Below are 24,248 nucleotides of genomic sequence, written 5' to 3'. Positions count from 1 at the left end.
GATGTTAATTCAAAATGTCCCTGAAGTAGCCAGAAACCTCAACTTTCAATGTACCATGGACAATATCTGAAATGACTCCATCCATTTGACTATCAAAAAAGCCATGTATCTTTGGAGAGAGAGAGAAATGGGATTTAACTCCACTCAACACAAACTAGGTCATTTCGGTACTAACACATGGTTAAATTTTATTTCAATCATTCGCTTGCACGTAGGGGTCTTTAGCAGTGGGAGGAAACCAGAGGACCCGGAGAAAATCACGAGGTTGGACAGGCGACCCTACTCCTTGTCACATACAACCGGGGAATTGAAACCCTGCCAGTTGACTCAACGATAGACCGAATGATACAGCGCGCACATGCTAATCATTCGGCCATCCAACCCCGTCTATGTATCATTGGAGACGGTGTCCTATCTCTGGTACAGGTCTTATCATGACATCAATACCTTTCAACAGTAATATACTTCATTAAATTACATCAAGAGATTTTGTTTTTGCTTCTGATCAGTTTTGGGTGATGATTACAGATTACTATATCGATCTTATGTAATTGTAAAATATAAAGATCTATTTATAAAAAACTAATCTGTTAATTGTTTTACTTTTATCTGTAAATTGTAATTTTTGTTGAAATAAAAAAAAATATTTAAAAATTTATGATGTTTGTAAATGGTTTGGAGTCATTGATGTGAAAATTGTTTGTTTGTCCCTCACCTTTCGAAGAAAGCAGGGGACTGTTAAAATGATTTGTCGGTAAGAATATTGGAACTTGGTTCATTAGGTGAATGTTCGGACTGAATGCTGACTGAATGTTAATACTTATTTTCTGATTAAACTAAGGAGATGCTCGATGTCTAGAACTTTCTGAATTGACAAAAATGCAATCAAGTGACACGGAATTCAGTGCCTTCCGTCATATGTCAGTCCCGATAACTGGGGTAGTGAGTAGCATCGTTATGTAATTAATCAGAGTGAATATGTTTCAGCTGTCATGGTTGGTTGAAATATTTTCTTATTCAGTCAACACATACATAACCTGAAATTCTCTTTTATACTGGATTGCCACTATTTGGGGGAATTGAGAGAATTTGATTCCGGGATATTCAATTGAGTATATGACTGGGTGAGAGTGATGTGGCATGCAACGCAGCATTTTTTGTACACTTGCAGTAACTGTTACATATACTATTCAAAAAAAGTAGGGGATATTTGATTTTGGGGGCATAATACTAAAATATGCAAATGACTACGATCATTTGGAATAAATCGATGAATGTGAACTTCATTTCATTTTGTCATTTGTTTCTTCGTCAGTTTCATTAGGTGACTTTAATAACACTTAAAAATCAAATATCCCCTACTTTTTTTGAATAGTATATATAGACATGTTATCTGGGTATCAAAACAACAGATGCAGATAATCTGATATGAATATTCCCAGTTTAATAGTATCATAAAAATTGTTTAATTAACTGGTCCTCTATCACTTGCCATTGGTTACATTCCGATATTATCCTGTCAGGATTGACTTGTCATGATTGACATTTATGTGGTTTTGATTGCAATAAATTCATACCTAGGTTCCTTATCCTACTTTAAAAAATGTCAGTCTGAGTCGAGTCATGGGTAAATGTGACATGACCTAATTCGTGTTAATTTTTAACAAACATGATGACAAAGCAATAATGTAGTAATCTAGAGAGAGAAATGGGGTTTAATGTCCACTCGACACAAATTAGGTCATTTCGGTACTAACATGGTTTTAATTTTATTTCAATAATTCGCTTGTGCGTAGGGGTCTTTAGCAGTGGGAGGAAACCGGAGAAAACCTGCGAGGTTGGACAGGCGACCCTACTCCTTGTCATGTACAACCCGGGATTCGAAACCACAGCCAGTTGACTCAATGACAGGCTTTATGATACAGCGCACATGCTATCGGCCATCCAACCCCCCCAATAATGTAGTAAAACTTGACAAATTCATTATGAAATAATTTTTTATTATTAAATATATCATTGAAACTTTTTATTTACAAACAATTTAAATACAGTTATATTTATTGCACAATATACAAAAAGCTTTCAAAACTACATCTAGACTTGAATATCATCAATAAACTAGGATCTTACTATTACATGGATAAGAGGGATTTCAAAAATATTGTAGTCTCTCGACAGACACCAAACTCAGTGATCTAATTAAGCCCATTATCATGACCTAATGTATTTTTTGAGCATCATCTTAGTATAATAACAGTCTATATAAGTCAGCTTTAAGTCCATACATTATTGTTACAATAGCAGTTTATAAGTCCTATCAATGCTATTACAATGATCTATAAGTCCTATCAATGCTATTACACTGATCTATATCACACCGTTGCAACTCAGGCCCCAGCTTCTCAAAGCATTCTCTGATTTATGATAAGAATTTACTTAACTTTCAATCACTGTTTATGAGAAATATCTTTGATCCAAAAACATAAATAGTTGCACTTAGGTTCTTATTGATGTACATTAAAACAACAAAAGTTTTATAAAGGGCTATATTTTAGTTAAAATAAGTCAAACGATTTTAAATAAATTCTTAGCTTAAGCCTGAGAATGTTTTGTGAAACCAGGGCCACAGCCAATTAATCATACCAAAGAGAAATGATGTTCTAAATGAGCGGTCTTGACCCAGATACATTTGTATTAGAAGGCGCCCTCCATTTATAACCCCCATAGATTGTTCTACGCTTCTTATACAACCTACTTTTATCATTATTTGGCTATAATACTTTACTGCAATTGTTCTTTAAAAATCAAAAGCAGACTTGAAATCTAATTTTCAATGTGTTCATAATTTACATATGGCTATTTGGTGATAAATTATTTACAATACATGTTTTGGAATCATCTTCAAATTAACAATATATGCATTACAATAACAAAAACATAACAAAACAATCACTTGAAATCATTGCATGATCAGATACTTCATCTGAAGATCACAAAAACAAGAACCCATGGGTTTAGTTAGGCTATCAATATATTAATAATTTCTCTGTCTATAACAACATGTCTATACCAGCCTGTTCTTGTTGCTAAGCAAATTTGCATAGATACCTAAAAGCCAACATTCCTGCAAAATAATGTTTTAGTCCTAATAAGAAAATGTCCATATTTTCCTCTATGGATCAACTTCATTTGAACATTAAATATTCCCCATGCAGGCAACCAAATTTGATTGTTTTCCATCATGTGGTCTGGGAGAAAATGTGTCAACAGGTGTGACATAATCTGACAGGCTAAATAAAGTGTCTATCTTTATCTTGTTTGTTAAATATCCCGAGTATTTGGAGTGTTCTGTACCCAGAAATGATGAGTTGATTGGAACATTGAAAGCAACAAATCTGTCTTCATACAAAATATTTGTTTAAATGTCTTCCTCCCAACTTTGGTTATTTTTTAGTGTTTAACCTAATTTTATAATCTCTAATAGTCTCTATCAGTTGTTTATTATTTGATTGGATTGCTTTACTTAAGACAATGTTTAAAGAATCTTCATTCCGTGATTCCAGGGCTGAATCCGCTGCTTCTTTTAAATTTCTGAAATATATTGAATACAAAATTAAGTAACAAAAAAATTTAACAAATCTGTACAATTCATCGCTATATTCCTCAAATAATTAATTTTTTTATTTTTCAACAGAATTCTTGTCAAACTAATTATTCACTTAAGTTTGGCCTTGATCTGCCTTCATTAGCCCCGTTGATGCAAAAAATTTCAAATCGCATTTCATTTCCTTTTTGTCCTTGGATATGGATGATTGAACCTGTGAAGATGGCAGATCTGTGAATATTGAATAACGAAAAATCTTTGTTTATTTTGGGATTAGCATACAGTTAATTCCCTTACTATGGCCAAATGTAAGAATTTTTGCCAACACAACAACAGCATTTCCACTTATGGTTACTCTTCTTCAAATGCTAATTGTCAGGTGTTGTTTTTATGTGCACACCCATGTCACAAAATGGACACCCCAACTCAATGCCTAGGCAATATTTTCCTATTCAGTCCTGTAGGTGGTACCTCTTACAGTGGGAATCAAACCAGACTTGAAAATTACTGAACCCAAGATATTCAAATCAAAAACAACTGGTGCCCACATAAATGGACAGAAATCATAGAAAGTAATAATAAAACCAGTAATCCTCAACTTACCCAACTTTAACAAGACATTTAACTTTTTGATCAGGTGTAACTCTATTAACATATTTCATGGCTTCTGTACGATTATAGTATTTCATACAAACATCAACAAATGCCTGCAACAACAAATAACAGTCACTACTCTTTATTGAATCTGAATTTATAAGGGATCTTTTATGTAAGATGTAACTTGTTTTTTGTTTCATACCATCAAACAATAAGGCACACATCCTTGATGGCCCCACAGTGCATGTATCACAGTGCTGATAAAAGATGAGGTGTGAGAAGAATCATGCAGTAATTAAACATAATCAATCAATCAAACATCATGCAGTAATCAATCATGCCTTGTCGCCCCAAATTCTTCTGGTTATCTAATTGATAACCTTTCACAAGATTGAGATTAATTTATTTATTAAACATTTAAACTATTATCTGCATTGAGAGAGAGAGAGATGGGGTTTAAGGACGTCCACTCGACACAAAGTAGACTGGACAGGTGACCCTACTACTACAAGGGGGGAATCGAAACCACGTTACTTGACTAAATGACAGACCATATAATCTAACGTGTAGGCGTAAACAATTCGGCCAACCAAACCCCCATTGAATCAGACCCAATTGATTAGAAATATGTAGGATAAATTTTCTACCTCCATTCCGACAGGTGGTTTTTTAGATTTCGAGAATCGTTCAAGTTCCGTCCAATCGCTAGATTCAGCTAAAGCTTCCATTCTTAACAACCAAAATCTACAAGAAAGGCAAAAAACAAGATTCAGAAATAAATACATAAACTTGAAAACATTAGGTTAATTAATAGACATGTCATTTTTATTTGTGACTGGATAACTGTGGACAGATCATATTCTTTTTTTCATATTTACTACAAACCAGTCATCAAATGGCTATTAGGTAAAATTACAAAATTAAAAATTGATAAAGGGGGATAACTCCATTAAAATACTTCACAAATAAAATATTCGCTTTGTCACCTTACCTTTTATCAGGCACTTTAAAATCTTTACGCAGTTGTTCTGTCATCTTGTGGTTACCATTTTGTGTTAATTTATACATTGTATCATGTAAACTCATATCTATATATGTCTTATTCGACTCATCTTCTAGTTTACGTTGGATTTTTAATAACTTTATTTGATCTTCAGTTTGCTGGAATAAATACAATAAGACTAATATAATTGAAGAAATGAAGCTGGATTCTTTAATAATAATAACCCAAATAATATCATTTTGAGCGATATAAAATCACATCTAAAAAGTTAAAAGACCACGAACTGCTGTATTAGTCTATATTTTAAATAAGAAAAGGCTCAATGTTATTGTTTACTATACATCTTTTCTTCCTCAATATTTCAACACATCATTTGGTCATGAAATTATTGAGATCTAACCAGGGGCATCATAATTACAACTTGTGATAGGCATACCTTAACAAATTAATTTCTTATTTTACACTAACTAAGTTAAACATAACAAAGACATGAGTTTGTCACTTATTCATCAGCATCTCAGTATGTTACTTATTTACATCTCATCTTATCAAAGATCAAAACATCTATAAATATTTTTCGCAAAACTATAATTTTGAATTATGAAGGGACATAGGAAAACTGTACAAAGCTTACTCGGGTAAAGTTTTGTAAGTAAATTGTTGGGCATTTATCTATTAAAGTTAGCTATAATAACACCGATCATGGCAATTTTCCCCCATAAATTTGTTGGAATAAATTTCTTATTCATCTCAATACTCAGTAACTTTTACAATAAATATGTTTGAAGTGATCAGCAGCAAGAGCAAAAATTCCAAATCAGACATTTTTTCAATGATAAGCCATTATTATATATTATTTTTGCATCTGTTTGTCTTTACTTACCTTACTAGCAAATTCCATTTTTGCTTTTTGGTAACATGTGATGGCTGCTTCTAGTTTCCTTATTCTATCTTCAAACATCTTAAAATAAAGAGACATAATTTGCTACACTTGTAAACTTTAGCATTCAAGAGGTATTTAGTTGTCAGGATATTATATATAAGAAACACCAGACTCAAAGGAACATCAGTTATGATTTTATAGATATGTCAATATTGATATTAAATAACATCAAAATGATTATGATTGAGGAAAGTAGTTGTGTGTCAGTAAAATAACAAAAAGCAGAATAGAGACCTAAAAAAGCTTCACACTTTTTAAAACTTGCCATCAACATGTAAACAGAGACTAATAAACATGAATTTCATGGGGAGTTCTGCTGTATTAGTTTGTTTTATTCATGAGGTCAAACACCTCATTCTTTCACACGCAACTAAGAATTTCATTTAAAAACTAAAATTCAGTGAGAGATTGAGTATAACTAATTTAAAATAATAAATGAAGAAATCACTATTGTTCTGTCTCTATAATCTAATAGACTTTTTGAAGATATCTATTATCTTCATTCAATAAGCAAATGTAATAGTGAGTTGCAACTATAGATCACCCATATCCATATACATTTATACATTATAGATAATTAAATTTAAGAAGACTTATCTAGTTCATAGGACTATAATGAAACTATCAAAAATAAATCAGGGAAAAACCCCTGGGACAGAATTATGCAGTGTTTAATAGTTCAACATGACAACAATACACATTTTAAAAGCATTCAAAGTGCAAGACAACTAAACTTTAATGCCCTTGGTCTCATAAATTACCTCTTCACTGTAACTTGATACAACTTTACAATTTCCTTCTGCTAAAAAATTATCTTCTTGATAATATAAATCTTCTACTAGTTTAGGATTCTGTTGACGACAATACTGAAATATATAGTAAACACTTCATTAACACTATTGTTTAATAAATAATAAAGAGCTTTGATTGATAGTTGGAATTGGATGAATTGTAGGTGGAAGTTGTTAAACATACATCATGCAAGAGCTAAATCTACCTATTGGAGGTCTTTTTTAGGCCTGAAATGTTGTCTAAGTTATTAATTAGACATTAATTAACTTATCCAGACCATAATTAACTCTTGACGTCATCGCTAGCCTGCGATATTTACTGGATTGGAATCTGATTTGCTGCTCAACTTTCATTCATGATTAAATCATGAAATAATCGAGACTATGTTTTTTATCGTACCAAAAATTCAATCGCTAAATTCACGGTTCAGAGTGGATCAATTTGACTGAAATTTTCAGCAAATTCCTTTTACATTATCTAGTTTTTAACTATCATAGTGAGAACTGTCAGCCCTTTATCTAATCTCCCATAATATATCTTTAAGGTTAAATTATGCTCCCTCACTTTTCAAACATGACCATGTAATAACTATGTGTTAGTCTCAAGATGACCAAAGTATTTCCTTTCTGTCTTCAGTTCTGAATAAATTAAACTTGAAGAATACAAAAATTTCACTGTTCACTGCCAATAAATATACCAACTATAACTTACCTGTATATAAAGTGAATAAGCTATAGGCATTTGTCGTATTGCCATAAAAAATTCTCCCATATTGGATATTTTATCTTTCATTGTTAATAAAACAGTATAAACTGAAACAAAAATATAAAGAAACACATTTTTAAATTTAAAATAAAAATTCTATGAATAACATGAACAGATTTTGGTACATTAGAGATTCTGAATTTCTGTATTACAAAGATTTATGATTGTTGTGAATATTTATTTAAATATTTTGAATTCATTGATTCCATATATCACTAATCGCTAATATTGCTTTCATAGTCATACACTGATACAAATTAATTATCAAACTATACCCATAAATATAGGTTGTCAGGCAACAGAACATATGCCCAAATCAGTTAAGTGTCTGATTAGTCAACAAGGGTTGTCTCATATTTTTTCTTTTGTTAGTAACATTTACACATTTACACTAAAATCTGATTAAGATTAACAACCCATTAAGAAATTATCCGAAATCATTAGAATTTGTTGGGCTTATAGTTCTGCCCCATGCTAACGTTTAGTATACAAAACATGTAATACCATGTATTTTGTTCTATTTATCGGAAATCATTGAAAATTAAGGTCCATACCTCTGGAACTATTTATCAGAAACCATTAGAAATCAATAGGATTTGTTGTCTCATGATCATAAATTTAAAGTCAATCGGTTAATAACTAGCCTCTAAAGCGTCCACAAGATTTATCAAAGTGATCAAAGGCCATAACTCTGGCAGTAATTATCGGAAATCGCTGAAAATCAATAGACTTCTTTGTCTCATGACCATAGACACTGTGGATAAATTTAAAGTCAATTGGATAATAACTTTAGTCTCTAGAGTGCCCACAAGCATTTGTGGATGCTAGAGAACCAAACAGATCAGAGAGACAGGGGCGACCACAATATACAACCACATTTCAATGTGGACGTAAAAAAAACGAATTTCATTTAAATGTAAATGTTTACAGAATCAGTTCAAATTATATTTTCAAAGAATACAATTGTTTGGACCAATCCATAATATCATCTATTTATATTCTTCTGGTGTATCTAAAATTCTTCATAATTCAAATTATGCAGTATAAAGTGAAACTAACCTAAATCTGTATCACCACTATCAACAGCTTTACTAAGAGCTGTATTATTCTGATCCATCTTTAATAATAATGGTACTTGTTCTGAGGCCTTTGGTTCATAATCTAATAGCTGAAATATATAATTTATAAATTATCTCCCTAGACACATCACAACGGGGCTACTCAATAGAACATTGCAGAATTGAATTCTCTCAATCGAATGAAAAGGTGGATTTTGGGCTACAATGCATGCACCGACTGCATAGGAAAATATCTCAACCAACCATAACAACTGAAACATAGTATAACGCCACAATTCTACTCACACCACCTCCATTGTCGGGACTAACAGAACTATAACGGGATTGATTTCCACTTCACTAGATTGTAATCGAGGATCCTCTCTCTATAGTGTTGAGTCTGTGCAGACTGTTCCTGTGGTGATTAGATTAACTCACAGAGATAACTTCTTGTTCATGCTTACTCATGGTAACTTGATTGTCACCTTCATGGGAGTGAAATATTTGAATTCCGGAATGTCCTATCAAGTACTCACAGACTTTCTAAATCATCTCCCTTGATGCATCAAATAAATTTGTCATTCTAAGAAAGTTTGAGACTCAATGCTTAAAATCTAGAAAGTTATCTGTACCATTTAAATAAGACATTTGTCAAATTCAGTTTAAAATTAAGATGGCCTGGTAAACAATAATCATCTCCCTTGATGGACTAATAACAACTATTAATAAAAAAAAACTAACTTTGAAAGACTGCATATTATTATCTAATATCACTTGTTTGGATGGAAAAGGTGTAGACCCTTACTTTTGTTTTTCTTTTTTTTGGATTTGTTAGTAGATAGAATTAGATTACTTCACGGCTATATAAAAAAAAATTCTTTTTACCTTAATGGCAAGTTGTTTACGGCCTTGTTCTAAAGCTTGACTAGCAATTTCGGAGAATGAAACACCTGGAGCATCTAATAATTTCTGTGATATGGATCTGGCTAGCTGTTCTTCATCTTCATGTTTCTGTTGAACCTGAATATAAATAAAATAGTAATTGACAATAAATTTATTATTAGCAACAGGCAAAACTACTATAATAAGTTCATGATATATGTTCTGGAAACAAAAGCAGGATGAAAGGATAGACGGGGTTCATTTCAATATCCTTTGTTGCAGGAAAAAAATATAAATTATAAATAGATTCTTCTTCAAACATAACATTAGAATGTAACATACATTTACTTACCTTATAACAGGCCCAATGTGCCAATATACGACTAGCACCCTCAGCATCAGGTATTTTAAGATAATGACAGATTCTGATGGCTAGACAAAATAATTTACGTAACACTAAACGATCAATTAATACTGGTACTGATAGGTGATTTAATCTAAAACAAGGTCAAGGTCATTAAAATCAAATCTTTATTATATTGGTTACTGGTGCTTCTTTTATGAATGACTTCTTTAGACCATTCAACTAGATCATTCTAAAGTTCCTTCACTCTTGTTGAGGTGCCCTGACACTCCCTGGGGCCTTATTTTTTTATGATGCTTATTACAGTATTTTCAAGACAATAATGATGGCAGATGCTCAATTGTGATTCCAGAACGTTTGAAACTAACAGAAACGCCATGAAGTGACCTAGAATTCACATGTCACAGTTCTCAAAATACATGTGGTCATGATGTGGTGTGAATAAAATCGGGATTTAGATGAGATATTTCTTTTTCATTAAGGACATCCTTTGTGACCGGAAATCTACATGTTCAATGTTCGTATGATAGGCTTCAGATAATTAAATCCTGGAACATTCAATCAAATATTCCTTATAAAGTATAAAAGGATACTGTGTATATGTAAGAGGAATACCAACACTGAATTGTCGAACTTGATTTAATACCCGTAACATCTGACACATATCAACAAATGCCTCTGGACGATAATCTGTCAAAAAACATTTTCCAAATGATGCTGCCTAAAAAAATTAAATACATACAATATGACAATATTTTGATATGACGGCTAACTGGTTTGTAATTTTACCATGATCATGTAATTCATAACATCTAAAACCATTACTTTTATGAAATTCAATTATGTTCAGTTCTCTACTCAATATCTAAACCATAAATTGCCCCACTTTACAATGATCTATTCATATAAATCAGTCTTTCTCACTTTACAGCTGATCGATAGATATCTTATGCTATCAACAATGTAGTGAAGTTTTTACCAGTAACTGGATATTACTGTCTACTAACAGACCATACACAAAAATCATTCCTCTATACTAGTAGAAGTCCTAGTTAAAACCCAACATAAGGCTGGAAATTCTTGAGGAGATTCAGCCTATTACACCAATTAGGAATGAAATCAATTGGAATGGGGTTAATGTCTCGTCATGGTTATGTGCGACAAATGATGGTCGGCCTTGGAAAATCGAAAAAGTTCATCTCTGCCCATTCTGTGATAATCATATTGATTTTTAGGTAACCTACCCTTAGTAATGCCTTTTGTTTAGAAGGTTCTATTTCATGTCCAGCAGCCTGGATACACTGGTCTACAGCTACGTCTAACTTGTCTTTGATCATTCTGATGTATTCATCTGCTTTTTGACTGCGTCTCTATAAATAACCACAGATACATTGGTTCCAACTTGGCCATATATGTCAGTTGGGGCCATCTATTTTAAAATTGACTGTCTCTTTGATGTTATGACAAATAGTATGAAAAGAAATGTGATATGATCTCACATTTTGTCCATAATTTTCATGCATATGACTACTCTTGTGCGGAAGGGTCTTTAGCAGTGAGAGGAAATCAGAGGACCAGGAGAAAACCCATGAGGTTTGACAGGCGACCCTACTCCTTGTCATGAAGAACAGGGGAATCGAAACCACGCCAGTTGACTCAATGACTCAATTAAATTTAAATACTTACTGAAAATTCTTTGGAAGCTTCATACAACATGGCACCAGGCTCCATAGATCCTATCTTAAATATCTGTTCTGTTACATCTATAAGGGAATATTTAAAAAACATCTAAGCCTAATTACTGCATTGTTTTACCTGCCAAGTATTACAGATTCATCCATTGTGCGATACTAATATTGATTGTAAAAATAAATAAAAGTCTAAATAGGTTCCTCATCAAAAACATATACAATCACACTGATCAAAAGTAAATATTCGCTAGGCTGCTACAATCACTGATAGGGATGACACTGGTACGGCTTAATGAGCTCGCAATATTAACTTTTTTCCTTCTGCAAATTAAATTCTAGAACATTTTTTGTAGTCTTATAAAAATAAATAAAGGTTTTTGAAGTATATCTAGTTAAAATATTTTTCCTATTTAGTGTAAATGCATATATAAAATGAATAAAGGCACCATTTCTGCCCGGACCAGTTCAGACTCACAACTTTTTATGTGAACAATGCACGCGCCATTGGCCCAATCATCGACGCCTCTTGTTGTGACATCACATCAGAATGCAGTCACCTTATACAGAGTTATAAGAAGACTTTCGAAATTCCTCTGTGAAACTGATTGATATACAACATATAACACTGTATTTAGTGCTGGAATTGTCTACAAGGAAATGAGAAAAAAAGCTTTGAATGGAGTGAGCAATTTTGGCTAATATCAGTAAAACCCTATGATTCATGAATCACATATCAGCTCATCACCAGAAATATATACCAATTTGTCGGGAAACCAATAATAAGACCTACCTGGTACTTTCTGTAAAAATTGATGAAGTTCATTTCCTATAATTCTTAATCCATCCTCTTCTTGTACTAGATACACAAAACTCTCAAAATTATATCTTTTTATTGATTAAGGGTATTTCTTTCTTAACAGCAACTTTCATTTGAATATGGCAAAACATGGTCTTTATTATATTAACGATTATTTAAAAAAACCTAAAAATTAAGTTAAATCATCAGTATTCTGTTCAGTAAACTACTATCAAGGATACTTTATCCAGTCTTTTTCTGGTCCGACTACAATACATAATTTATCCCATAATGCCACAACAGCACCAACACCACTCCTGTAATATCATAATACAAAACATTAAGGGCATTAGCGTTGGTTGGTAAAAATATAATCTGTCACTCCTACCATATAGATCTGACCTGTTTATGAGGAGAAATTTGACTGAATGACATAAATTATTTATATTCAACCTCTGTTTTGTTTTGTCTACTCCCATAATTTTGTGCTCTAAGCAGTCAAAGTGTTATTTTGAAAATCATATATAAACTTAAGTATATATTGTCTTGTGGAAAGTGACAATGACTCTTCAATAAAAACTGAAACAGCTATGAATCTTACCATGCTAGTTGTTGAGGTCTTTGTGATGCTTTTGTGTTAAATTCACAGTAAACTTTCTTAAAAAAAAAAACAATAATCATATTCAAAGTTAAGGAAATGATAATTTATTTACATGCAATTAATATATCTGATTAGTTTCCTCAAATATTTTCACTGATAGTTTGCTGATGGTCTCTTCATTCAAATGCATACCACTTATTTAGAGACTGGTATCAACATGACGTCTGACCTTCTCCACCAACATTTGATCCTTCTCCTCTCACCTGAAGGCCCTACTTTTTTTTTAAAAAAAACCTTTGTGGCTGGTCTGACCATCCAATTAAATTTTACAAGACACAAATGCTATGATTCTGAAAAATGTGTATTCACCAGACTACATTAGACATGACATGAATGGTGATAGTTTTAAAAATAGACTGACTGAACTCGAATGGTGTTCAATTTGTGTGAGCGCTATTCATTTGGATAAATTTAGAAGACGAAGCCTTAAAAAGAAAAGTATAAAGAATATATAAATAATTGTCTCACCTTTAAATCTGAGGAACCAATCCAGATAACACCTTTATCTGTAAACATAGCTAGTAGTTTATTATTAAACGATACAGCCATCTCTATAAATGCAGTTACAGTAGAGGCTAACTCTGGAAACTAAAAAAACAAAATAGACAATTTATTTGTAAGATTCACACTTCAAGTTTCACATGACATGTAATATCAGTTGAGCAATTATTATAATGGAGTTATGTTTAGAATATTTTTGGTTTGATCCCTGCTTGGACTATGAAGAACCGTAAAGGTTTTTTTTCAAACCTAGTTTTCTTTTAAAAGTGATGCTTGCTGGGCAAAACAGGTAAGTGTGCCAAGTTGTTCAGGTGGTCCAAAAACTGGGGTCCTGCTGTATGTGCAGTGGTGTGCACATAAAATAACCCATGCCAGTTGCAATTGAAAGAAGAGCATACATAAATGCTACTGTAAGCGCAATATTGTCCTATTGCAGATGAAAATATAAATTACCATATGTGATAACCATATATATATATCATTTCTTTATTAATGTTTAATATTAACAAATATAAATTTATATTTTTTCTCCACATTTGCAATGTTTTCTGAATGTTAACTAGATCAAGAACTGAAAGCAGACAAATAAATTCACCTGTTCCTGATATTGTCCACCATGATCTACCAGAAAAAGCTGAGCATCTTTAGCAACGAGAGCTCGAGATTGACGATCTAGATTTAATATCGTCCAACTACTTGGTGCACTGTTTAGATCTTTAATTACAAAAATATCAGACTAAAGTAAACTTCACATCTCTTCAGACCACCATTTTATATATTTTAGTAGGGGATACCCCAAAAGAGAAATCACAAACATGGAATACCATTTTATTGAAAAAATTTTGGAAATATCAAATTTCATCCATGGTTGAGTTATAATATTCTAATAGTCTTGGGGTATTTTGCACGAAACCATAAGGTTGCAACTTAAAGATTCATCTCCAATTCATCACTTTGTTCCAGTCTACCCAGCTGTCAATGGATCAGTTGTTTGATGTATGCATTGACAATAAACACTATTGTGCTTTACAGGCAGCCTAGAATTTGAGGGAGCCACAGTGATTAAGTGAGTAAAACACTGGCTCGCTAGCCTGGAGGTTGCGGGTTCGCTCCCGGTGTTGGCAAAGAAATGTTAATCAGGATTTTCCAGCATGGTTTCCCCTTGTCAGTGTCTAGTTATTCGGATGGTTACGAAAAACCGAGGTTCCATGTACACATTGGCGTGCACATAAAAGATCCCTTGGCAGTTGGAATTCGATATAAGAGTAGGCCATAGCACCGCTGTCCTGGCAAAATTTCCCCTCATAGCAAACAGCATGCTGTATGCCCGTCTTCATTAGCCCTGTCGGAGCAGAACAGTAGGACATTAAACCCCATTTCATTTGTTAGAATTTGGTGCACTTCATAAGATTTGAAGAGGTAAAGGGAGACAATCTGGCTTTTACCTGCCGGGGTAATAATCATGTCACACTTTGAGCATATCCTTGGGGATGTGGTGTTAGCACATTATAAATATACACATTACTAATACAAATCCTTGGTAATATATCTTGTATCTCATTGTAATAGTCTTGGGGTATTTTGCACGAAACCATAAGGTTGCAACTTAAAGATTCATCTCCAATTCATCACTTTGTTCCAGTCTACCCAGCTGTCAATGGATCAGTTGTTTGATGTATGCATTGACAATAAACACTATTGTGCTTTACAGGCAGCCTAGAATTTGAGGGAGCCACAGTGATTAAGTGAGTAAAACACTGGCTCGCTAGCCTGGAGGTTGCGGGTTCGCTCCCGGTGTTGGCAAAGAAATGTTAATCAGGATTTTCCAGCATGGTTTCCCCTTGTCAGTGTCTAGTTATTCGGATGGTTACGAAAAACCGAGGTTCCATGTACACATTGGCGTGCACATAAAAGATCCCTTGGCAGTTGGAATTCGATATAAGAGTAGGCCATAGCACCGCTGTCCTGGCAAAATTTCCCCTCATAGCAAACAGCATGCTGTATGCCCGTCTTCATTAGCCCTGTCGGAGCAGAACAGTAGGACATTAAACCCCATTTCATTTGTTAGAATTTGGTGCACTTCATAAGATTTGAAGAGGTAAAGGGAGACAATCTGGCTTTTACCTGCCGGGGTAATAATCATGTCACACTTTGAGCATATCCTTGGGGATGTGGTGTTAGCACATTATAAATATACACATTACTAATACAAATCCTTGGTAATATATCTTGTATCTCATTGTAGGGCAAAATATCTAATACATAAGTAATGGGCTTAATAAGTATGGAACCCTTGCCTAGTAACAATACGGCACAAAAAACCCAGCAAACCTAGTAAGTATGGAGCCTTGCCCAGTAACAAACAATAATAAACTTGGTAAGTATGGGGCCCTTACCCAGTAACAATAAAACACGGAATAACATCATATTTTGAGTAACTAACCTGGAACTTCAGCTAATTTTCTAACTCTCGGATCATCAACATTGTTGATTAAATATATCCGATAACTGGTTGTCATGACAGCAATTCCTGTACCCTGGAAACTAGAGAATACCTTCCAATCTAATATCTTCATTTCCTTTGCCTCCTGAAAATAACAGATTACAGTTCACCATAAGTAATATTAATGTAAAGCTTCATGAACCAATTTCAACAAACCAGCTTGAAAAATATTCTACATTGAGATATGACATGCAGATAGATGAAAAATAAGGTCAGTGACAAAAAATGACATTTATACAAATACAAGTAAAAATTGAAACAAAAGTTTGCACGTCTAAAACTAAATTTATTATTTTTATACATTTGTATTGATCAATGTCACGATTTATCTTTGATTGATTATACAATTGGGAATGAGAGAAATGGGCTTTAACATCAACTCGACACATTATGTCATTTCAGGACTAACAAATGGTTCAATATATTATTTCAATAATGCGTTTGCACATAGAGGTCATTAGCTGTGTGAGGAACCCGGAGGACCCGTAGAAAACCTGTGAGGTTGGACAGACAACCTTACTCCATGTCATGTATAAGCGAGGAATAGAAATCATGCCACTTGACTCAATGACAGACCATGTGTTAAAACCATTCGTCCACCAAACCTCCCTTATTACATTGGTATCATACCATACCTGTCCCATGCCAAATGTACGTTTAAAATTTAGAGCAATGTCATAAACCAATATTACTCCATTATCCTGGATACACAACAATTCTTCTGTGTTAGACCATCCTAAATGTACTACATTACCACTGTTCCACTGCAAATAAACAACAATAAAAGTATGACGTACTGTCAAACATTTTGGAATCCGAGATAACTTTTCATCAATCAAAATTATTATTGAAGAAATATACATTCTGGAAATAAAATCAATTTAGGCTTGTTCCTCAGTTTTTTTGTTCTATAAATACCCTTGGCTTTCTATTTCCCTTTTATTTTGTCATTCCAGGTTGCTATAACCATATGCTATGGGGAACTATTGCCAAATGGAAGTTGGTACGCCTATTGTTTTGCTTTCACACATCAACTTAATAGGGCTTGCAATACTGTGTTCAACAATGCCAAAAAAGTTGGTTTAAAATTGATTAACATGCAAAATATGTCATAGACAATCATTCTATTATCAAGATCAGTGTCTTTATTACAGCAAGTGCTATGATGTGTAGGGTCTTTCAGGATTGGCCTTTCTATGACCATTATAGCTCTCTGTTTCACCAAAGAACAAATTTTGATAATAAGATATATGATATTTTATTTATAAATAATTATTATACAATCTGATTAAAATACAGATCTATATTTCGTTTCGCTTTTTTTATACTTTTGATGGCCTACATTACATGAAGATCTAACCGGTTGTACTGGAAGGTTACATCAGGGGTTGGACGAGTGGCTTTTGACCCTACGCGTCAGACATTGATTAATCCATCAGCCAAGCGCTGAAATAAGCGTCCGGACACGGACAATGTCCGGGCGAATTGACCCCTTTTGACAGGCCAAATTGCCTTTCGTCCGGACATAATTGTCCGACCGTGTTTTTGTAAAACATTATGTCAAAAATATTTGAGTCGATCGCTATTTATTATTAGACTCGAAAGTCCAGAACCAAAAATATCAATGACCCGAGTCATAGTGAAAATGTTACTATTTATATCTCGGCCGCGTGCAGATAAAATCTTCAATAATTTTTAGAATCGACTCTTTTACGCTGGTTATATCAACGACCCGAGTCATAGTAAAAATATTACTATTTATACATGTATCTCTCTCGGCCACGTGAAGAAAAAATAATGAATAATATTGAGAATCGGCTCTTTTACACTGGTTATTCGAGTCTCGTAGCTAGCTTTGCGTTACTTTCGTATATGATTAGCTCTAAATCACACCTAACATGACATGTAATTATATAAATTATTAGTAATAAAAGTAATAATATTTTAAAATTAGTTTACAAGAAAATGTCCAAGTTGACTATGGATGTAATTAGGGACAGATTTTTTATACGAAAATATCTCACTTTGTTGGACACTTCCAATGTGAATGTAAATAGAAGAGCCGTGAAAACATGTCGAATAAAATAACTTCTTACTTTTCCCAACCCTCGGACACGGATATCCCGGCTAGTGGGACCGTTCCAGAAAATTCAAAGACTGGTACTGTGTCTTAATCTTATGTCTCTCATAAAGACACTTCTAAACGGGGGGCGTCGCCGTCACCAGTTGGAAAAATACAAAAACGAGCCGTAGAACTAGAAAAGTGGATCAAAAATGACTTGGCAGATTCTGAACCATTTACGACAACTCAAGATGTCTATTCTTTAGTTAAATTTGAATCTTAATCAGAGTTTTTAGGATTTAGTCCCCAGCCCCACCAAAGAGATTAATGACATTATTATATGAACTATAAAGTTGTATTCCATATACATATAAAAACTTAAAACTCCAGGTTGTATGTGAGTCATCAATTTATTTTATTAATAAATGTATGTATAATAATATATATAAACATAGTAAATTTCAACAGTTTTTTGGTTTAATATACTTTATAAAGTATTTGTCAGGCTGAAAATCTGAAATGTCCGGCCGAAAATCAGTTCAGCCTGACATGATGTCAGGCTGAACCTTAGCAGTTATTTCAAGGCTTGCCATCAGCGTTGATGTTTCTAGTGGTTTACCCACAGTTCCGTGCATCAAACTCGCCATAACAACCAGAATACTGGTAATATAACAACTCTTCCAGATCCTAGTGTAGTAAAGACAAGTAAAATGAAATTTTGAACTATAAAAAATGAAACGAAATAGGATCTGTGTTTTAATCAGATTGAATTATTATAGTGGTAGTAAAATTTTATTTCTTATTGTAATACAGAAATTATGTACTCTACACTATCAACCTAATTCAACATTTTATCAATCTAAATTGAGAGAGAGAGAGAGAGAGAGAGAGAGAGAGAAATGGGGTTTAATGTAAACTCGACACAAACTAGATCATTTCGGGACTAACATAGGGTTCAATTTTATTTCCAGAATTCGCTTGCGCATAGGGGTCTTTAGCTGCGGGAGGAAACCGGAGGGCCCAGAGAAAACCCACAAGGTTGGACAGGCGACCCTACTCCTTGTAACGTACAACCGGGGATTTGAAACCACGCCAGTCGACTCAATGACAGACTTTATGATACAGCGCGCGCACGCTAACCATTCAGCCATCCAACCCCCCAATCTACATTGAAGATGTTTAACTGCTTACTGTGTGAACCGTGGTAAATAATAAACGGATTTCTTTGATTATGAACAAACTACTATACTTTGGTTATTATAAACTTACCTGTGTGTTTGAAATTACCTCCGGTTATATAAAATCCATTGTACAACTATATGTCCTAGCGAATAAAAAAGTTCTCTCTTGTAAAATTGAACTCCTCACAAACTTTGACACCGAGAAATAACAAAAATGGAAGCTAATTACGTCACTTATCGGGATATATCATTTCGTATAGGGGGGTCAAAGCAAGGCTTGTCGGTCGTAACGGTTGTGTATGAATAAGCTATTCCTCTCGGAACCCAGTAATGAGTTTGGGCGTTTAAAAACATAAATACGCCGTAGTCCGGTATTTTGTTTCCCTCTTGTATTATAATTATTTGGTTAGAGAGTTTGGTGGGATTATTTCTTTTGAACTATATTTGTTTTACTGACCTTGAATTAATTTCACCCTTGAATATTTTTATACGCCCACATTTTTATGTGAACGTATTATGTCCTTCCGTCCACAATTGTTTGTGGACTCTCTACTACAGGTCACAATTCTTATCCGATTTTGACGAAACTTGAAATATAGGTTTATCCCCAAAAGATCTTGGCTGTTTTCGATATTGGCATGTATCGGATAATGGCCCCTGATTTTACGAAAAATCACGTTTTTAGCTTGTGGACCCTATAGAGGTCACAATTTTTATCCGATTTTGTTGAAACTTGAAATGTAAGTTTATAACCCAAAGATCTCGGTTCCTTTCGACATTTGCACATATCGGACCGTAACTTCCTGAATTATGGCCCCTCTGATTGTACGAAAAATTGCGTTTTTAGCTTGTGGATCCTATAGAGGTCATAATTTTTTATCCGATTTAAAAAAAAAACGTATTATTATATCACCGTTACACCCTAAAGAAGGCTGAGTTCGAACTTCGTGAAAATCGGCCCAAAACTGACGGACAAAATGGCCGCCCTTCGTTCTCAAATAGCGTAAAAATATGGTATATCAAGGCTTTGGACCCTATAGAGGTCACAGTTTTAATCCGATTTTGTTGAAACTTGAAATGTAAGTTTATAACACTAAGATCTCGGTTCCTCTTGATATTTGCGCATATCGAATTGTAATTCCTTGATTGTAGGAAAAATCACTTTCTTTTTAGCTTGTTCTCTATCCATCTCTCGAAAATGTGGGCGTATCCTGATGGCAGCCGCTGGTTAAAATTTCCTGATGAACTTAAGCAGTCCTGTCAATTAACCTCAGCAATCTGCTGTAGCCGAGGTAAATGCCGATGTATTTTACATTTGCCTAGACAACATTAATAGCCGAGGCCATTGAATCATTGAATAGGCCTATAACGTTATTTCTTTTTTATATAAATACCAAAAATTATTACCAACAATTAATCATACCGCACACCGGATTAATTATCGGCAGATAGTTCAGTTTCTTTCTATTTCGCTCTGAATATTATTTCCAGTGTGCAAAAAACTGTTTAGAAAAATTTATAATCGTACGTGATCGGTAACACAATTATTTTGTAAATTCACGGCTTTGTTTTGAAATTCACAAGGCAATGTATCCAATATACAATTATATATACAGGGGTGAAAAACAATATTATATTTACGAGTATTCGTATAATTGGTGATATGTTCATTGTGAATAAAATTTAGTAGACTGACAATCAATTGTTTCCAAATCAATGTCTTTGTCTCAGTTGCTATTGTGTTGCCCAAACTCAAAAACCCGAAACGGTCGCGTGCTGTTGTGATTACAACACACGTGATTCAACCTTTACCCCCCTTCAACATATTATGATGGTTTAGCTCATGACGTGACATGTGTAATGTTGTGATGGACACTGTCGAAAATACAAGCAAAAACATTGACTTTTCAAGAGAGAACTTTTGTTTTGGTTTGGATATTTAATTGAGCAATGGATTTTATTCAACCGGAGGTGATTTCAAACACATAGGCAAGTTCTTAATAACAATTATTCAGTAGTTTGTTCACAATCGAAGAAATCCGTTTATAATTTACCATGGTTCACACAGTAGATAGTTTTTAATTTACATCTGTGTATAATATTCAAAAGTGTTTTACCCTCAACTGACTGAGTGGTTTACCAGCAGCATTATAAACATTTATTATAGGTTTAACATTTGTTGATACTCGGCCTGTTTTCTTGTCATCTTTCATTAAAGCTGAAATAATAATAATCAATTTGTTTGATAGTGCAATTAAATTCCAATTAGACTTACAGTTGCTCGCTGGTCAATACAATAAACATACATTAAAATATATCACAGTTGAATAAACAAGAAACACAAGCCAACAGTGAGGCTGACCAAGACCCCAAAATAAATAGATGACACATATTAATTAATTGCACATTTATTTTTTTTCAAAAGTATCAAGCAATCAAACTGATTATCAACTATACACTAAGTTTAATCACTTTCTATCAGATAGATTTTTTTTTTTACTTTATACTTTCTGTGAGTTTTTAATGAAAACTATTAATTAAAAATAAATAAATGATAAATGATCTTCTAGAAAAAAGGTTGCCCACATGAATTTCAAAAGATGTCTCAAAATTATGCAAAATCAGTGTCTCAGTTCAACTTATTTCAGGATTTTAGCTTGAAAGTACATGTACTGACAACAAAGTTATTACCTATTGGTCCTCCATAAGGTGCTGCTGCTATCATATACTGATTGAGCTCCAACAATCCATTCCAATCCATTTGATACAGTTCCACATTTCTATAAACAAACAAAAAGTTTCAGTAATTATGTTGTCTTATTTTCTTTGCAAAATTACAACAAACTTTGCTTATCAAATTCAAAACTGTAGTCTAATGATAATGATAAGGCATGTAGATAACCATCTTAGTTGTATCTGACAAAATGCCACACAATTATATCTTTTCTACCGGTGATTTAACTGAATTATCATTAAAAATATAGAAAAAAGAAATCAGTGCTGGACAAAATAACTGGCCCAAGAAGAATACATCTACATGTAACAGGTGCTTTATTCCTGGCATGCTTTCCCAGGTAGCAAAGTAAGCAGCCCAAATGGTTTGATTCACTAAATGGATAGATTTACCCAATTCCACCCATACCAGAAATCTAATCTCATTATATAGTATCTGTGTGAATATGATTATTTCTAACCTCATAACATTTAGCTACTATAAACAACCAATCTGTTTCACAGAGAATTACGAGTCTTCTAATATCTCTGTAAAAGATGACTGCCTTTAACACGTGCCATCTCAGCATGCGGCGTCAGTCATTGGCTAAATGGTGCATGCATTGTTTACATAAGACATTACTGCTTCGGGCAGAATGCTGCCTTTTAGTCATTTTAATACCCATTTACACTAAATAGGAAATAATTTTTACCTACAAATACGTCAAACGTCTTTATTTATTTTTCTAATACATCAAAAAAATGTTTTAGAGTTTAATTTGTCGGTGGAAAAAAGTTAATATTTGAGACTCATTAAGTCGCATTGATGTCATCCTTATCAGTGATTGTAGCGGCCTAGCGAATATTCACTGCTGATCAGTGTGATAAACGACATGTCATTACCATACTTTTATCGTCACCTTGGTCTGTCGTCACCTTGGACATGATTTCATCTGGATTTTCTGACGTGGTTTCCCCTTGTCAGTGGTGCAGAACGGAGGGCCTGACAAGGACAGCTGTCTAGTCTTTCGGATGAGACAAAAAACCAAGGTCCCGTGTATACATTAGAATGCACGTAAAAGATCCCTTGGCAGTTGGGATTCGATATAAGAGTAGGCGATAGTGCCGCTGCCCAGGCAAAATTTCCCTCATAGCACACTGTATGGCGTATGCCCGTCTTCATTAGCCCAGTATAGGAGCAGAACAGTAGGACGTTAAACCCCATTTCATTTCATTTATTGGACATGATGTCTATCCACAACTCTACAAGTTCTTTACAGATATTTTTTGGATTTACAGGGATTGCCTGATGGATCAAAATGAATTAAGAAGATTTATCATGGAGTTATCCATGATTTTGTACAATAAAGTTCCTTCTAAGAAGAACTGAACATTTGAAGCAAGTTTGAACATCAGAAGCTCTTTGAATGGATATACAGATGGACAAGGGTGACGAATATAGAGATCATGTATTAAATAATGGGCGGGCAAGTGGTACTTATATATTATATATATCAAAAAAAATTATTGGTCGAATTGGCTTGAGCAAAGCTCTTTTCCGGTAACACAGGAGCGTAACTAAAACTGTCACCACAGACTGTTGATTAAAAAAAAATTCAGATCGGAACCGGATACACCGGCCACTGGGGAAAAATAGCAATGCACATGCCAACTTACCAAATCTCGCCCAAGCAAGATTACGCGACTCATAGAAATATTTTTATGACACGTTTAATCAATGATGTCACAAATTTCTGACGTCAATGAAAATAATTCTCACACATTTTAGTTCTTTTTTTTTTAAACAAAATTAGTCATATAATTTAGATCTAAATTAAATTCAATTCGGAAAAACGAGATTATTTAAGTTTTAACATTACTTGTATCACTTGAGAAACTTTTATCTGCTTAGCTCTACTCAGGCAATGCCTGTTACATATTATTATTAATCACCTATTATTATTAATCACCTGTAATACACGTTCCCTAGGGGGTTCCAGTCTGCCGTTGCCATGTCGAAATGTGGGCTTATTCAATCAATTAAATAGCATTTTAAGATGAAAAAATAAAATTTTAATCGCCAATATTATTTCGGAAGTGGTTACCTCCCCCTTGAAGCAAAGCCGCGGAGAA

At 33.7% G+C, this 24,248-nt stretch overlaps 1 protein-coding gene across 1 annotated transcript; it reads right to left on the bottom strand.

Moving 5' to 3' along the window:
* Positions 1-1,983: 1,983 nt before the first annotated feature.
* On the bottom strand, positions 1,984-24,232 carry LOC126822285 (vacuolar protein sorting-associated protein 16 homolog). Its single transcript, XM_056100776.1, has 23 exons — positions 24,086-24,232; positions 22,095-22,183; positions 21,521-21,621; positions 16,796-16,924; positions 16,101-16,245; positions 14,253-14,371; positions 13,625-13,744; positions 13,097-13,152; positions 12,738-12,812; positions 12,490-12,584; positions 11,695-11,771; positions 11,253-11,378; positions 10,602-10,729; positions 9,997-10,141; positions 9,648-9,782; positions 8,764-8,872; positions 7,651-7,751; positions 6,909-7,013; positions 6,088-6,165; positions 5,193-5,362; positions 4,849-4,945; positions 4,208-4,311; positions 1,984-3,591 (listed from the first exon to the last, which is right to left on the bottom strand). The coding sequence occupies exons 1-23, from the start codon at positions 24,127-24,129 to the stop codon at positions 3,444-3,446; spliced, it is 2,496 nt and encodes an 831-aa protein (XP_055956751.1). The 5' UTR covers positions 24,130-24,232; the 3' UTR covers positions 1,984-3,443.
* Between the last annotated feature and the right edge of the window lie 16 nt (positions 24,233-24,248).

The sequence above is a fragment of the Patella vulgata genome, chromosome 5 (genome assembly GCF_932274485.2).
Source record: "Patella vulgata chromosome 5, xgPatVulg1.2, whole genome shotgun sequence".
Lineage (NCBI taxonomy): Eukaryota > Metazoa > Mollusca > Gastropoda > Patellidae > Patella > Patella vulgata.
This window is presented reverse-complemented; position numbering and strand designations above follow the sequence as displayed.

Coding starts and splice junctions, on each gene's coding strand:
- LOC126822285 (XM_056100776.1), bottom strand. CDS start 24,129: ATGGCAACGGCAGACTGGAACCCCCTAGGGAACGTGTATTACAG. Junction 9,783..9,996: donor CACATTGGGCCTGTTATAAG/GTAAGTAAATGT, acceptor ATTTATATTCAG/GTTCAACAGAAACATGAAGA. Junction 5,363..6,087: donor AAATGGAATTTGCTAGTAAG/GTAAGTAAAGAC, acceptor TATTTATTCCAG/CAAACTGAAGATCAAATAAA.